This window comes from Medicago truncatula, chromosome 6 (genome assembly GCF_003473485.1).
Source record: "Medicago truncatula cultivar Jemalong A17 chromosome 6, MtrunA17r5.0-ANR, whole genome shotgun sequence".
Lineage (NCBI taxonomy): Eukaryota > Viridiplantae > Streptophyta > Magnoliopsida > Fabales > Fabaceae > Medicago > Medicago truncatula.
Window position 1 is genome coordinate 36,207,747 of NC_053047.1, and position 15,252 is coordinate 36,222,998.

General features: G+C 31.1%; 1 protein-coding gene across 2 annotated transcripts; it reads left to right on the plus strand.

Annotated features, from left to right (window-relative positions):
• Window positions 1-9,391: 9,391 nt before the first annotated feature.
• Window positions 9,392-15,252, plus strand: LOC11418270 (kinase-interacting family protein). Of its 2 annotated transcripts, XM_013597378.3 has the most exons (3): window positions 9,392-9,595; window positions 11,004-11,176; window positions 13,845-15,252. In XM_013597378.3, exons 2-3 carry the CDS (start codon window positions 11,029-11,031, stop codon window positions 14,807-14,809), a joined length of 1,113 nt encoding a protein of 370 aa, XP_013452832.2. In that variant the 5' UTR covers window positions 9,392-9,595; window positions 11,004-11,028; the 3' UTR covers window positions 14,810-15,252. The 2 variants fall into 2 exon arrangements, with proteins under 2 accessions (XP_013452832.2, XP_003620326.2); XM_003620278.4 differs by lacking the exons at window positions 9,392-9,595; window positions 11,004-11,176 and adding an exon at window positions 13,187-13,597.

Below are 15,252 nucleotides of genomic sequence, written 5' to 3' on the forward strand. Positions count from 1 at the left end.
CACTATTTACCACAAAAAAAAGGGTCAATCTTTTTTTTTACTTGTTTTATATTTTACTTTTCAAAACCAATCTACATTATATAGATAAAACCAAATGAACCAAAAATAAATAAATAAAAATAATGAATAATTTTTTAAAAAACACTTTGTAAAATTGGATTATCATGAATATAATTCATATAAATGATATTTTTTTAAAAGGATTCATATAAATGATATTCAAAATAGTAAAATGATTTTACTCCTTCGATTAAACGTTTCCCCAACTCGCAGTAAAAAAAAACATACGTCACACTCAAAAGTCACAAATTAGAGCAAAGGAAGTCTAAAGATATCCTTTGGCAACAAAACAAAGATTCTGCCATGATAAGCAAAGGACTGCACATATTCCTGAAGAATTCTAAACATACATAACAACAATTATGTAGAATATTTGAGTATAAAAATATTTGATATTGCTTTTGAATTTTGATTACAACCTTTTTTAAACGAGTTTGTATGTACTCACTACTTGTGCTTTTTAGTGAAAGGAATTCCTGTCTCCTAACAGGTTCTTGGGACTTTTGTGTTGTTTGTCTTTCTTGCAAGGTTTATTAGTGCTAGCAGATACAAGCTCTTCATTAACATAGATAAGTATTATGGGCCTAACACAACCCCACAAAACCGGCTTGTGAGGTGAGGATTGCCCCCACTTATAAATAAATTGTCAGGTCAACTCGTAACCGATGTGGGACTCTTAACAATAAGAGGGTGTAGCAGTTTGAGTCATCTTGGTTACCTTAGGTAAGCTTTCCTACTTGTTCATAGATCCTAATTTCAAACAGTTTTGAAGGTTGTGACCTAGAATTTTGTAATGAGCACAAAAGGAAGGGTGTTTTTCATATTAAACCAGAATGGACATGGCATGACCCTCTCTTTCAACAACCACTGATTCAAACAATTTTTTAGATAAATTCACATCAATGAGATTGAGAACTCTAGAATATAACTCAAAACGTCTATTTTGTGTTGTTTCATCAATAGTTAAAGGTGTGCTTAATCTAGATTCTATTTCATAAAAGGTTTTATGTCTTCAATATTATTTTGTTAGTGTATTTGAAAAAAAGATAAATACAAATGTTTATCGGGCTAAAGATTTTCCCCGCATTGAAATGGGGGATCAACCCTTATCGTAAATTTGTTCTCATAAAAAATAGTCTCAGACAATTAAAAAAAAAAAAAAGAATTTGGTTTATTTATGCATTTCATTGAGCGAATAGATTTTTTGTTTTTCAATTTGCACGTAATGGTTAATTTCATCCTTAAATTATTCAAAATAACTAAAATGTCATTGAATTTTATAAATATCGGTCAATTTCATTCCTCTGTTAAGTCTCACCGTGGATTAACTCAGATATCATATATTCAATGACGAAATTGATCAAAAAATTTGATTTTTGATATATTTTTTTAAATAAAAGTCATTACAAATTATTATACCGTCAAATCAATCTCTAAATTATTTATTAATAAAAATTATCCTTGAATTATTCGTTAAAAATCAAATATTTTCTAGTTGACATAGTTGTGCAAAGATGTTGCTGACTCATAAAAAATTGACATAGAAGGACGAAAATGCCTTTTTTTTTCTCAACTCAAAACCCACTGCTTCATTGTTGATGAGAGCTTGAATCCATGAAAGAGGTGACATTTAGTCTACACAAGTGTATCATACAAAAAGTTATTTTTACCTCTAATAGGTCGTCTGTCAGTAATATATACAATGCATATTTGACCCCTTACATACATTTAATTACATTATAGGCTGGCCCCAACAAATTTAAATAATGTAGATTGTCCAAATATTCATCATGTGTTTCGAGATTATTCACCTTTACTTGAAAAAGTTATCATGAGTAATTATCAAAATTTGGCAAATGTGATACTGGATTATGCTAAAGGTCTACCGCTAGCAATTACAATATTGTACTCATATTTGTTTGGTCGTAATGTGACTGAATGGAAGAGTGCATTGGCTAGATTGAGAGAAAGTCCAGATAATGATGTCATGGATGTGCTGCAGTTAAGTTTTGATGGTCTAAATCATACTGAAAAAGAATTATTTCTTGATATTGTTTGCTTTTTCAACTCTTGGACCGAGAAAAGAGTTAAAAACATTCTAAATTGTTGTGGGTTTCATGCTGATATTGGATTAAAAGTTCTCATTGATAAATCCCTTATAAGCATTGATCATTCAACGAGGATTGAAATGCATTCTTTGTTGAAAGAGCTAGGCAGGTATCTTCCCAATTTGAGAACATTGCATCTAAGTCACTCCAGCAATCTAGAAAAGATAATAGATTTTGGAGAGTTCCCAAATCTTGAGAAGCTAAAGTTGAAAGAGTGTATAAACCTTGTTGAGTTGGATCCATCTATTGGACTTCTAAGAAAGCTTGTATACTTGAATTTAAACGGTTGCTATAATATAGTAAGTGTACCAACAACATATTCGGTCTTAACTCTCTTGAAGATCTAAATATGTCTGGCTGTTCCAAAGTGTTTAACAATTCAAGGATCATGTTAAGTGAAAATGACCTCAAATGGATCATGTTGCCCACTCCCACGAGAAACACATACTTGTTGCCATCCTTGAATAGCTTATATTGTTTGTGTAACGTTGACGTTAGCTTTTGCCATCTAAGCTAGAAAGATTAAACTTACGGGGAAACTATTTTGTGACACTGCCTAGCCTGAGGAAGCTTTCCAAACTTGAATATTTAAATTTGGAGCATTGCAAGTTGTTTGAATCTTTGCCTCAACTTCCTTCTCCTACCCCTATCGGGCGGGATAATTGTGAGAGCAAATATCCCTGGAGAACAGGTTTGATCATTTTCAACTGTCCAAATTTAGGTGAGAGGGAACGTTGTTGTAGCATGGCATTTTCATGGATGAAACAATTCATTCGGGCATACCGACAATCCTACCTTGTCTATTTGGATGCGTTTAATATTGTTACTCCAGGAAGTGAAATACCAAGTTGGATTAACAATCAGAGCATGGGTGGTTCAATACAAATAGACGAATCTCCTATTATAAATGACAATAACAATAATATCATTGGCTTTGTATGTTGTGTGTTATTCTTCAAGGCGCCTCAAGATCCAACAATGATAAAATGTCTTCCACTGTTCGTCTATATGAAAATGGGTAGTAAGAGGAACTGTCAAAAACTTTCGGTAATTATCGATAGAGATCTTATTACGACCAAATCAAGTCACCTATGACTAGTCTACTTCCCCCGAGAGTACTATGATGTTTATGGAACTATCCGTGTGAAAGGTTATATGGGTGAAGTTGTGGGTTTTGAGGTGAAGAGTTGCGGGTATCGTTGGGTATGTAAACAAGACCTACAAGAGTTCAACTTAACAATGATGAACACAAAAATTCCTTGGCTCAGAAGTTCAAGATTTTGGAAATTGAAGATGGGACACAACCGCAACCTCAACAAAATCACTCATTACATTAAACAAAGAGTAGTGATAGCATAGCATATAAGGTATGAAAAAAATGCTTGGTTATATTGAATTAGCATTCTGGATGATTGAAATAGTTTTTGCTTTGTGAATATGATATTGATAACCGACAAAAATGTAGGTTATTACCTTCAATTTTACCTCTAAATCAAGTTTCTTTTGAGTGATTGCATAACATATTTCTCCTTATTTTGTGTTTTTTAATTGTTTTACTATGCTGATCTCCTCTGCAATTTATTGCATGTGTTTTTGAACATTTGACTTGCTCCGAGTATGTTTGGATATGTAGGAATGGAGACGGATAAAAGGAAGGTCACGAGAAAGCTTCCAAGTGGACGGATACATGTTTTGTTGAAGTTTGCTGATGGATTCTTGCTAGCCAGCAGGCGCTAGGCGCCAGAACCATGCTTCAAAGGCGCCAGACACCAGAAGAAGGGCGCTAGGCGCTAGCAAACCACTTCAGAGGCGCCAGCTCTTTGGAAGTGGGCGCTAGGCGCCCATACAGCAGTGCAGCGCTGCGATTGTTCGTGTTTCTCAAGTTGTGCACCGGCGCTAGGCGCCCTAGTCGGGTCAAAGCTCCCCGTGTTGGGCCTGTTATGCTATAAATACGTTTTTAATCAAATTGGACTAGGGCTTTGAATCAATTTTGAGTGGAGAAACCTGTGACCTAGTAGACAAGACACAGAGGAGGCGGCTTTCAACACCATTGAAGGAGATTTATCAAGAATTGTTCATGGATTGTTCTTGTAATTCTTCTTTAATCTCTTTCTCTTGTTTATTTGCTATGAATAACTAAACCCTCCGTTGTTGGGGATGAGTAGACCTAGATGAATACATTTGTCATGTAATTAGATTATGATTATTGATGAAACTTATTGAATTGTTTTTCTTATCTCCATGCTTAATGCTTTTATTGATTGATCACCTTTAAATTGATTTACGGTTTATATTGTGAAACGGAAGTTGAATTTATAAACGCTTTGAGATAAGAAATTCTTGCCTTTGTAATCTAGGAATAGATGCAAACCCTTGAAACCACTTGAGAATTCTTGTTCATTCATGCTTAATTCTAATCTTAAATTCACTAAGGAATTAGGAGTTCTTTTAGAATTAATGGTTTTGTCACTAAGGAATTAGGGCAAGAATAAATTAGAGAATTCGGTAATAATTCGATAAGTTGATTCAATAGTTATATTCGAGTTACTAACTTAAGATAGTCATCCAGCGAACCTCATCCTCAACAATTTTCTTATTATAAAGTTCAAACAAATTTTCTTGTGTTTAATTTACATTATTGCTATCAAACAAATCTCGTACCTTTTTGTTCAATTAAGTAACAAGTATCATTCGACAGTATAACGCGATCATAATGACTGTTATAATATCCAATCCATCAAATTTACTATGATCTTTATAGTTTTTATTTAAGATTGTGACCTCGCTGTCAATGGAAGTCCAATTGTGGCACTGAGTGGTGAAACATTCTTTATAGTATATCAGTGATTGATTTTATGTATAAAACTTTGTAATAGTTGTAGACTAAGAATGTAGTTGGTTCAACATTGTAAATATTTTTAGAAGATAGACTAGTTTGACACGATAAGATACAAGATCTTTTTGAAACTTTATGTATTAATTGGCATAGTTGTGTGCTAAAATGTTGAAGCAACGACGTATTTTCTCATTTTTCCTATTTTTTTTTTTTCATTCACTTCAAATTTATATTACACTCTTTTTACAAATGATGTGAAGAAGTAACTCACATTTAATATCTATCTATTAAACGAACTAGAACTGCAAATTGTATCAGTATGCTAAGTCAAATTTACTTATTTGCATGTTACATATATATATGAATTATTCTTGGTATAGACAAAAATTCACCTAAGGTGTGACGTGTGAGTGTTAGCCTATGAAAGCACAAACACAGACATTTCACATGACACTAACATTGGCACGTTGAAACTCGTAATAGTTTGAGAAAATGCAATAACTGAATGTAATCACGTGCAGAAGTGTTAGTTGTACAAAAGAAAAATTGTAGGAAAAAAATCTGATGTGTAGTCTTAAATTGTTCAATGTTGTGTTGCAAGAAATCAACAGTAGTGGTTTCGGCCTCATTGGTTAAACGATTAAGAGAAGAAACCGGTTCCAGGATGATGGACTGTAAGAAAGCCCTTGCCGAAACAGAAGGTGATCTTGAAAAGGCGTAAGCATACCTCAGATAAAAGGGTCTCTCATCTGCTGTTATATATTCGGTCTTAGCTCTCTTGAAGTTCTAATTAATATGTGTGGATGTTCCAAAGGTTTTAACAATCCAATACATTTGATGGAGTGTGGTATAAGTGAAATTACATCAGGTTGCAAAGCAGAATATTTTTTCTACAAATGGATGGCGTTGCCCACTCCCACAAGAAACACATATTTATTGCCAGAAGAAACGCAACAAATGGAAGAAGAGAAGTATTTCAAACGAGCGCGAAAAAGGAAATTTGAATCAACTGGTTTTATGGCCGCCTCAACTGTTCAGACAAAGCTTGATGTTAAGTGCTTCAATTTCACCTTTGTTGGATGTGTTTGGTCGTTTGAGTCCTTTTGTTTGGTAACTTTGGTGCATTGTCAATTGTTGTTAGTGGTTTGTTGAGTATCTGACTTCCTGAGACGAGAAATGTTGCTTTGTTTGAGACACCGAGACAACACGAGGAAGAGGAGAGACTTAATTGAAAGTGGTCTTGAGCTTGGAAAATAATTGAATGAGGGGAGAAAGGGTGTTAAAATATATGTGTATTTGTAAACTTTCAATATGATTTAGTTCACAAGTATGTTTAGTTTATGTCTTTATGGGTTCTAGGAAAGGGTTAGGAGTCATATAAAGAGTATAAGGGTACACTTTGAAACCTTTTTAAGAAAAAACCCTCAAAGGTTTCAAACTATATAATAATTTAAGAAAATCTTTGATATATTTAACTATTAAAACTTATATAACCAACGAGATTAAATCAGTGTAATGTGATGACATTCACAATGTGACGAATTAAAGTTTTAACCTCTCTTACATGAGATACCGACGTGTAGTGTTTGACACGTCTCGAACAGATTTAACTCCAGCAAAATAATACAGAGAACAATATCAATCCTCTCATTGACAAAATTTAAAAATGTAAGGGACCAACTAGAAATAGAACCAATTTGTGGAAAATTGTTTCCGAAAAACTTCTCACAAATGAAGAAAGAGTTAGAAGATGCTTGACTTATGATATTGAGTGTGGTAGATGTATGAAATCCCCATAATCGTTTTTATATATTCTGAGAGATTGTGAAGATACTAAGAAGCTTTGGTCCTCAATCATAAAAGAAGAACATAGAAGTAAGTTTTTCAATCTTGGCCTTTTTGCATAGACTATATGGAACTTGACGTGTAAGGATATTGATAATATACCTTATGCTTGATCTATCTTATTTGAACTATATAAGAGTGAATTAAAAAGAAAAAAATTGCATAATCTATAGGACGATTAATTTTTATAGAGTTAACAAGTGTTCCTGGTGCACTCTTTAAGCATCATAAAATTAGTAATTATTCTTTTGAAAAATCAACTATTATAATTTCCAATGCATTCAATACAAAATTTTTCATTAAAAACTTGTTATTTAAAATGTTTAAAGAATATCCCGGAGGCACTCGTTAACATTTTTCTTTTATATATTATTAAGATCAATAGAGTGAATTTGATAATCTACCTTAGTTTTTATTTTAATATTGATTGTCTATAATAAACTCAAATTTGACCTCCTTTCCATTAATCTCATAAGGGGATACTTCGCACTATCATGTTTATGCTGTCCTGATCCACAACATTAAGGATATATTGGCTACCAATAATTTTACAATTCATCACACTCTCTAAGAAGGTAACCAGTGTGTTGATTTCATGGTAAAGTTAGGGGCCACATCCAATGTTGATTTTGTCATTCACACAGCTCCTCCAAAAAACCTCATCTTGCTGCTTCGGAGTGACGCCTCGGGAGTCTTCTTCCCTAGAGGCTAGTTTCCCTTTTTTCTTGTCTTTGATTAGATTTGCAACCATTTTTTTTTTTTTTTTAGTAATTTAACTATTTTGATTCAAATTACTATTCAACACTTGTTTGACAACATAAAGACTCAATCTTTTGGTTGGTTGAAAGCGAAGCACAAAAATCTTGTTTTTGACTATCATTGGTGGTGTACTAATCCTTTAATTTTGAGAAATGATATTTATACAAATATTTTATTACAACATTTTGATAAATTTCTCTCTTATATTCACAATATATTCTTATTCTCTCTTTTCCTTTTTTTTTTCTTTCTCTCTCTCTCTCTATATTATTTTGGACCAATGAGATGAGAGAAAATGAAAGTTGTCCCAAATGGTTGTACATATATCATTACTCTTTAATTTTATTGTAACGATACTTTTTATTCTCATTTAGGTGTTCCTTACTTATTTATGATGTAACTTGATTTTTTTATTTACTTCTCTCAAGGACACCTTGTGCGGGACAAGGAAAGAGATTTGTTTTTTTTTTTTTGAGAGAAATCATTTTAACTTCCTAAAAAAAAATGGAACAAAAATCATACAAAGTTAAGATATAAAATAATAAACTTAATGCTTGAGATTTTTTAAATTGATTCTATGATTGATGCACACTTAAGTTTTTTTTTTCTTTCAGTAACACACTTAAGTTATAATTCATCGTTTGCCTCCTTCAAGAAAAAAAAATTCATCGTTTGCCATGTCACACTTACTGCAAGTTTTCCATAGTTTTAATCATTTATTTATACAATTTTTGGACATAGTTCATAATGCAAAGTTCCTTTGAGTAAGATACATAAACTTAAAGTTTAAATTTCTTTGACTAAATGACAAATGATATTCTTTCATCCTTCAAAGGAAAAAAAAAAACTATTCTTTCATAAAAATAACAAGACAAATAGTATACATTGACACTCTTCTATAATATTCTTTCATAAAAATAATAAGACAAATAGTATACATTGACACTATTCTATAATATTCTTTCATAAAAATAAAAAGACAAATAACATACACCGACACTATTTTAATTTGGATATTTCTTTTAATGTTAAGTCATAAAGAAGTAATACAAATTTTAATGTAAAATCAGTTTTAGGGGTATTTTTTTAGGAAGATTATAATGTAAAGGGTCTTGTTAACGAGTGTCCTAGAGCACTCTAAGCACGATAAATTAAGAAATTAGTCTTTAAATCTTACTTTTATTTAAGAATCAATTTCAATTGCATAATCAAATTTATTTAAAAATATTGAAGACACAATCAATTCCATATCTTTATAATCAATTTTTAATAAAAATGTAAAATAATACATAGTTTTTTACTAAGATATTTTAGCCTATGATCTCTTCTAAGTAAGATTCTTGTTTTGAATCTAGCCTTAAACATGACGTAAGGTTAAGACTCTCAATGAAAATTTGCAATTCATTTAAATTTGACAAGATTTAAAAGATTAATCTCTGCAATTGTGTCGAGATATCTGATTTACGCAAAAAAAAAAAAAAAACAAAAAAAGGATGTATAATTTTAAAAATCCCTTCTAAGCTAACTACGATTCTTGTTTCGAATTCAGTCTTTAACATGACGTAACGTTAAGACTCTCATAAAAATTTACCGTTCATTTAAATTTCACAAAATTCAAAAGATTATTCTCCACACTTATTTGTAGAGATATCTAATTTACAAAAAAAAAAAAAACAAAAAAAAAATGTATAATTTGAAATTTCTGAGACAAAAAGACAAACAATATTCTAACATAAAAAAGACAAAAATATAGTTACCGTGTAAAACTATCCTTATCCCGTATTTTAGGTGTTACTGCATCACTGCATACTCCTACTCCTTCACTAGGTAGGACCCTACCCTTATATTACTTTTACTTCCTTTCTTTTTCTTCTCTTCTTCTTCTTTCAAATCAAACCACGTCCCTCTCTCTTCACATTTTCTCATCACCATCAACTTCCTCTGTTTTTCACACCTCCCCTGTTTCATTTCACTATCAATCATCACTGTGAGTTTTTTCCCCTTCCCATTCTTTCACTCATTATTTTATTCTAAATTATAATACTTCTATAGCATTTATTCTTCTGGGTTTATGTTTCAAAAAATTAATAAATGCTATTTTTAAAAACAGAGTATTTTATTGATTGTAAGTATGTTTGATTAAAATTATTGAGTAGAATGTAATTTTTTTTTTATCGTAAAGTTTTATTATTTTAACTTTTAAAACTGTTATTGTATTAATCTGGGTAATTTTAAAAAAATTAATAAAAAAATTAAAACTATATTTTTATGGTTTTTGTTAAAAACAGAGGAAAAAACAGAGTATTTTGTGATTGTAAGCATGATGGATTAAGATTATTGAGTAGAATGTAATCTGTTTTTTTGGTGTAATGTTTGATATTGTATTTGATCTTTAATGGGTATGTTTTCTTATTCAAATTTGAATAATGATGTGGAAAAGTTTTCACCTTTATCTCATTTTTTTCTCTGTTTTCTGTTTCAAAAAAAATAAAAAATTTCAATTTTTGCTTCATGGTTTTCTCATTATTCTTGTATTGGTTTCTGGGATTTCAGATAGGTATGGTATTATTCTCTGTTGAGTTCTCAAAATTTGATACAAAGAATGAAGAAAATGGAATTTTTCTCAATGGTTTTTAGAAAAATTAGGTTTAAAATGCATTGGGATTAGGGTTATTTAATGGTTCTATATTCTGAATTCTGAATGTTCACAATGCAACAAGTTTTCATTTTCAAACAATGTGAATATGAATACTTTATTACTTGTGCTGCATTATTCTTTGAGATCTGTGCTGTTTAATTTTTGTTATGCTATTGCTATGTCTTTCTTAATGGAGTACTGATTTTTTTGCAGTATTATTGATTTTGGTTTAGAATTCATTCTAACTTAAAATTTGTAATTTTGACTACAAATGTAATTTTTTGACACAAAATTAGTGTATTTTTTGTGTCCTAAGTCCCAAAGGGTCGAAAGAAATCACGATGACACCATGATTTTATTGGTTGTGTTCAAACATAAATCGTTTTGCATTCAAGTTACTTTTAACCTACGATTGTGCCTGTTAGGTTAATCTTATAATTGGTGTCAATGTGTCTGTGTTATGTCTAAACGTGTGCTTAGCTTTTAACTAAAAATCAATTTGTTCAAAATCAATTTTTGTCCCAAAAAAGTGAAAAACACAATCTTAATTTTGCAAAAACAACATTTTATGTAACTACAAACACAATCACATTGACATCTTACTTTGACCAATTTATTTATTTATTTATTTATTTTTGTTCTACTTATATTCTTAAATGCAAAGGACTATTATTTCTGGCAAAATGTCCTTGTTATAGATTCCATTCAGAGATTGAGCTTTTGCTTATTTCTTCTACAATTTTGTTGCCTTGTGTAGAGGGGTTTATAGGCAAAGGATATTGATGGAGAGGGGACCCAATATTATTGTGGATATGAACAAAGACAAAGTGATTTCAAATTCTCAATTGATTTCTTCATGCATAAAAGGGTTTAAGGACAAGAACATCACCACCAACAACATGCCCTCCTGGCTTCTCACCAGCATTTCTGGTATGTATTTAATTCTTTCTACCGTACCTACATTAATTTCTTCTTCATGATGAAATTGTTTGAGTGTGGACTTGAAAATGTGGGGTAGCAAATATATTTGAATAGTTCATTCTTTTATTTTTACCAGTTGAATAGTTCAATCATATCATATAATATGAATACTCAAATAAATTCTTGACAAATTGTAAGACATAAATTGGTCCTTAAAATCTCTAACATAGTTAAATTAGTCCTTTATAAGGTCAAAATCTCTCCTAAACGATGGTAGGTTTGATTTGAGTAGTATTCTTGAGATATTTTTTTTACCCTATTGTCAAAAAAAATTTCATTTCTAACCTCATATGAGAATTATTAACATAAATGATCCACTTTTAGTTTTTTTTTTGTCCTGTGTAGTACAGCCATTTAATGGCAGAATGCGACATGTGTTCTAGGCAATCATTTAGCTGTAATGAAAGTGGATCATTTAGGTTAATAATTCTCGTGCGGGTTAGAAATGGAATTTTTTTTTGGCAATAAGGTCATTAAAAAAAATCTATTCTTGAGGTACAATATTGTTTAAACTTCATTTAGACCAATTTGATGTCATTGATATAGGTTTTTTTTTAAAAATAAAATGATACTACAGACCTATAGTGTTAAATGAGAAATTTTTCAAAAGCTTGCCTTAAATGGAAAAAGAAAATTGTAACAATAGTATAGGGAATGAAAGTAAAGTGAAGAAATCTGAATTAAATGGAGTCACATGCATCTAGTGTGTTAAACCTTACAACATTTTTTCTATCAATCATCAATGGAAAAGAAAGAAGGGATGAGGAAGAAAGGAAGAGAATCCTCCATACTGTATGATACTGAAATGTCTCTTTCAACTGTCATCAAAAAACAAACGTCCAAGTCTTCTTTGGAAACAGCAATAACCGTACTTCATTGTATACCATGTTACATTTTTACTCAACATACCATGTTGTCACGCGCTTCTCTTTACACGTGCCTAGTAGCTTGAATTTAAATTTTAAAAAATGAGGAGTACACAAGAATCATCACTAATATATTATTATTTGATTAATGATATGCTATAAGCATCCTTTCGTTAATAAAAATACTCATGGCACAATCGTCTTAAACATATCTCAGTCTCTCAGAACTTAAGATATGCAAACACATGTTATAATATTTAAGCGAAATGAAAATGATTGAATATAATTATATGAGTTGAAGATGCATGTTTTCAAATTCCGATATGTGTTATCTGAACTTTATTTTGATGGTTAATGTAATGTGGTTATAGTATAGGTATTTGTCTAATGTCCACAAGTAATATTATATTGTCTTGTATTATTTATTCACAAGTAATATTATGATGGGATTTATAAATTCAGTGAATTATGCATGATACAAAACATGTTTTAGATGTGTGACCATGTGAAATGTGTGATTAATTGTTTGTTTATATTTAAAATTGATATTGATTGTTTATATATAGATGAGTAGTTTTTTAACAAAGCTTAAAATACTAAAATAAATTTAATTTAAGTGATCAATATTAATATTTTAAAATTTATTTGAAATAAAAATTCAAACATGTGCTAAGAAAAAGTTGGCATGGCATGTAAGAATCTTTTTCATAGGCTGCTATTGACAGGTCTCTACACCTATGATGGTGTCAATCTGTTTTCAAATTTCCAATCTCCAATCTTATTTCAACCAAGATTCCAAATCCATTGTCATTGTTCTGGCTCATACATCTATTGTCACTTTCTCACATAATAAACTTTTGTTCCTTTCTTTAGCCTTTGCCAAAACTTTTTCATATTTTTCAAAATTTGAAACCAATGAAGAGAACTTTATTATATTTTTGGACCACATCAACATATTTGAAGTACTAACATAACATGTTACATTAGACTATGTTGTGTATGTAACCGTTAGAATTACACATTTCCCATTATATCCTCATGTCTTGTGCACTTTATAATCTTAACTTAATTATAGTTTTTTAATCAAAAAATGTAAAGTTGGATAATATAAGACCCTTTTAATCAAAAAAATGTAAAGTACATGATGCTGACATATGCATTCAAAACTAGAGACAAATTTAACTATGTAGACTTTATATATGACCATACCTTTATGCCTAACCTATACTATTCTACAACATTGTTATTCAAATTTCAAAATTAGTCCTACATTATTATTTTTATTTATGTTATGTACTACCATAATTATTTATGGTTTTTGTCAGTGTTCCCTTTTATTGTGTCTTTGTTTGGTGACATGTCACTTTCTTAAACTCAAATTTCTCATCAACCCTATTGAGATCTGGTCTATATTAACCTTCTTTTGGTGTTCTCATTGGTACTATTATTATAAAGTTGTGTTTTTTTCTTCATGGTTTTGAAGCTATGAACTTGAGTAAATCAGGTAAGAAAATAATAGTCTTTTTTTTTTTTTTTTTTTTTATGTTGTATTATTACAATTTGTATTTTTATTTTTATGGTTTTGTACATATGGAACTGAATTAACCATGTAAGAGATTTTTTTTTTCTTTTTTTCCTTGTGTTTTACTATTATTAATAGTTATGTTTTTTGTATGATTTTGAAGCAATGGTATTTTATTTTGTTGCACAATACTAACTCAAATGTGAACATGGTTTATTTATGGTGGTAGATTTGGAAGAAAGGATGAAAATGTTGGCAATTGGAACAAGTGAAGAAGAAGAAGAAGGTGACACTTTTGCTGAAAGAGCAGAAACTTACTATCAAAAGAGACCTCAACTACTTTCACTTCTGCATGATTTGTACAATGGCTATGTCACTTTATCCGATCGATATATACAAACACTTGCAAAGCATAAGCATCATAGTAGACACTCTTCACAAGTTTCAACTTTGGAAGAAGGTTTTTCTGATCAAGAAGAAGTTATTAGTGGTGTGAGTCAAGTTGATTCGGATATGGAAAGTTCAATCTCTTATCAACAAATGCTGCCAATGGTTAAGGGTTCCATGGTTGATGTTGATGCAATTGTAGCTGAGCTTGTGATGAAGAATGTTATGTGTGATTTTTTGGTTCATGAGGTTGGTGTCATGGAGAGAAAGTATTGTGAGTCTTCGAGGAAAAGTGAGTTACAGAAGAGTTTGCTTGAGGTGTTGGAATCTGAGAGACTTGTTTTGTTGAATGAGAATGCTGGTTTGAGTTATAGAGTTAATAGTTTGGTTGAGGAGAACAAAGAGCTTGCGTCCGAGTCGGTTTTCATCAAGAGAAAAGCTGGTGAGTTGGCTAAGTGTGTGCTGAAGATGAGGGAGGATCATAGAGTTTATCTATTGCATAGGAAAATTGAAGATCTTCAAGGCCAGATACATGGCTTGGAGAAGAGGAACAAGGAGTATTATGAGAGGCTTTTGAGAAGAGAGAGTCAAGAAAATGGCGGTTGTATCGGCAACAAAGGGAAGAATGGCGGTGAAGGGATAGCTTTGGAAGTTCATGTTCAAATGGAGAAGCCTAGAAGGTTTAAGTGGAAAGAAGAAGGAAATTCTTCTAGGAAGAATTTTGCTGGGAAGAAAGGTCATAGTTTGTGGAAAAAGTTGAAGAACATGGACTTGCTGTTATGTGGGACTAATCCAACCTGCGCTTGATCTTGATCAGATGGTTCAGAAATGGTCGACTGCGTGGAATCACGTGGTTTTTAGTATTCACCAAAGATTTATATGTATACTTTTTGGCTCTTGAACACTAGTAGTAGATTTCTAGGTTACTAAGCATGTGTTTGGTTTTGCGTTAGAGACCCTAAACTCGTGTCCAACCATGCTTTTGCCGCGATTTCTATGAAGCTATAAAATCATGCTTTTAAGCTATGGTGTATATTAATATGAACTCTAGCTAAGCCTTTTGATAAACTAATTGTAGATTAGTTAACATAAGCTAGAGTCAATACTTTTGCCTCTAGTATTATAGCTGGTGGTTTAATTCTTGCTTTGTTGCTTTTGTTAAAAGCTTTGTTTAACAAAATTATGTTATGCATCATCAAACAATGTTGTATGAAGTGATTAGCCTTAATGTTGAATGCCCTTTTGTTATA

What these genes read in the sequence shown, in the direction of transcription:
- LOC11418270 (XM_013597378.3), top strand. Translation starts at nt 11,029, where the DNA reads ATGGAGAGGGGACCCAATATTATTGTGGATATGAACAAAGACAAAGTG. An exon ending in GCTTCTCACCAGCATTTCTG is followed by an intron (nt 11,177 to 13,844) that starts GTATGTATTTAA and finishes TTATGGTGGTAG; the next exon opens with ATTTGGAAGAAAGGATGAAA.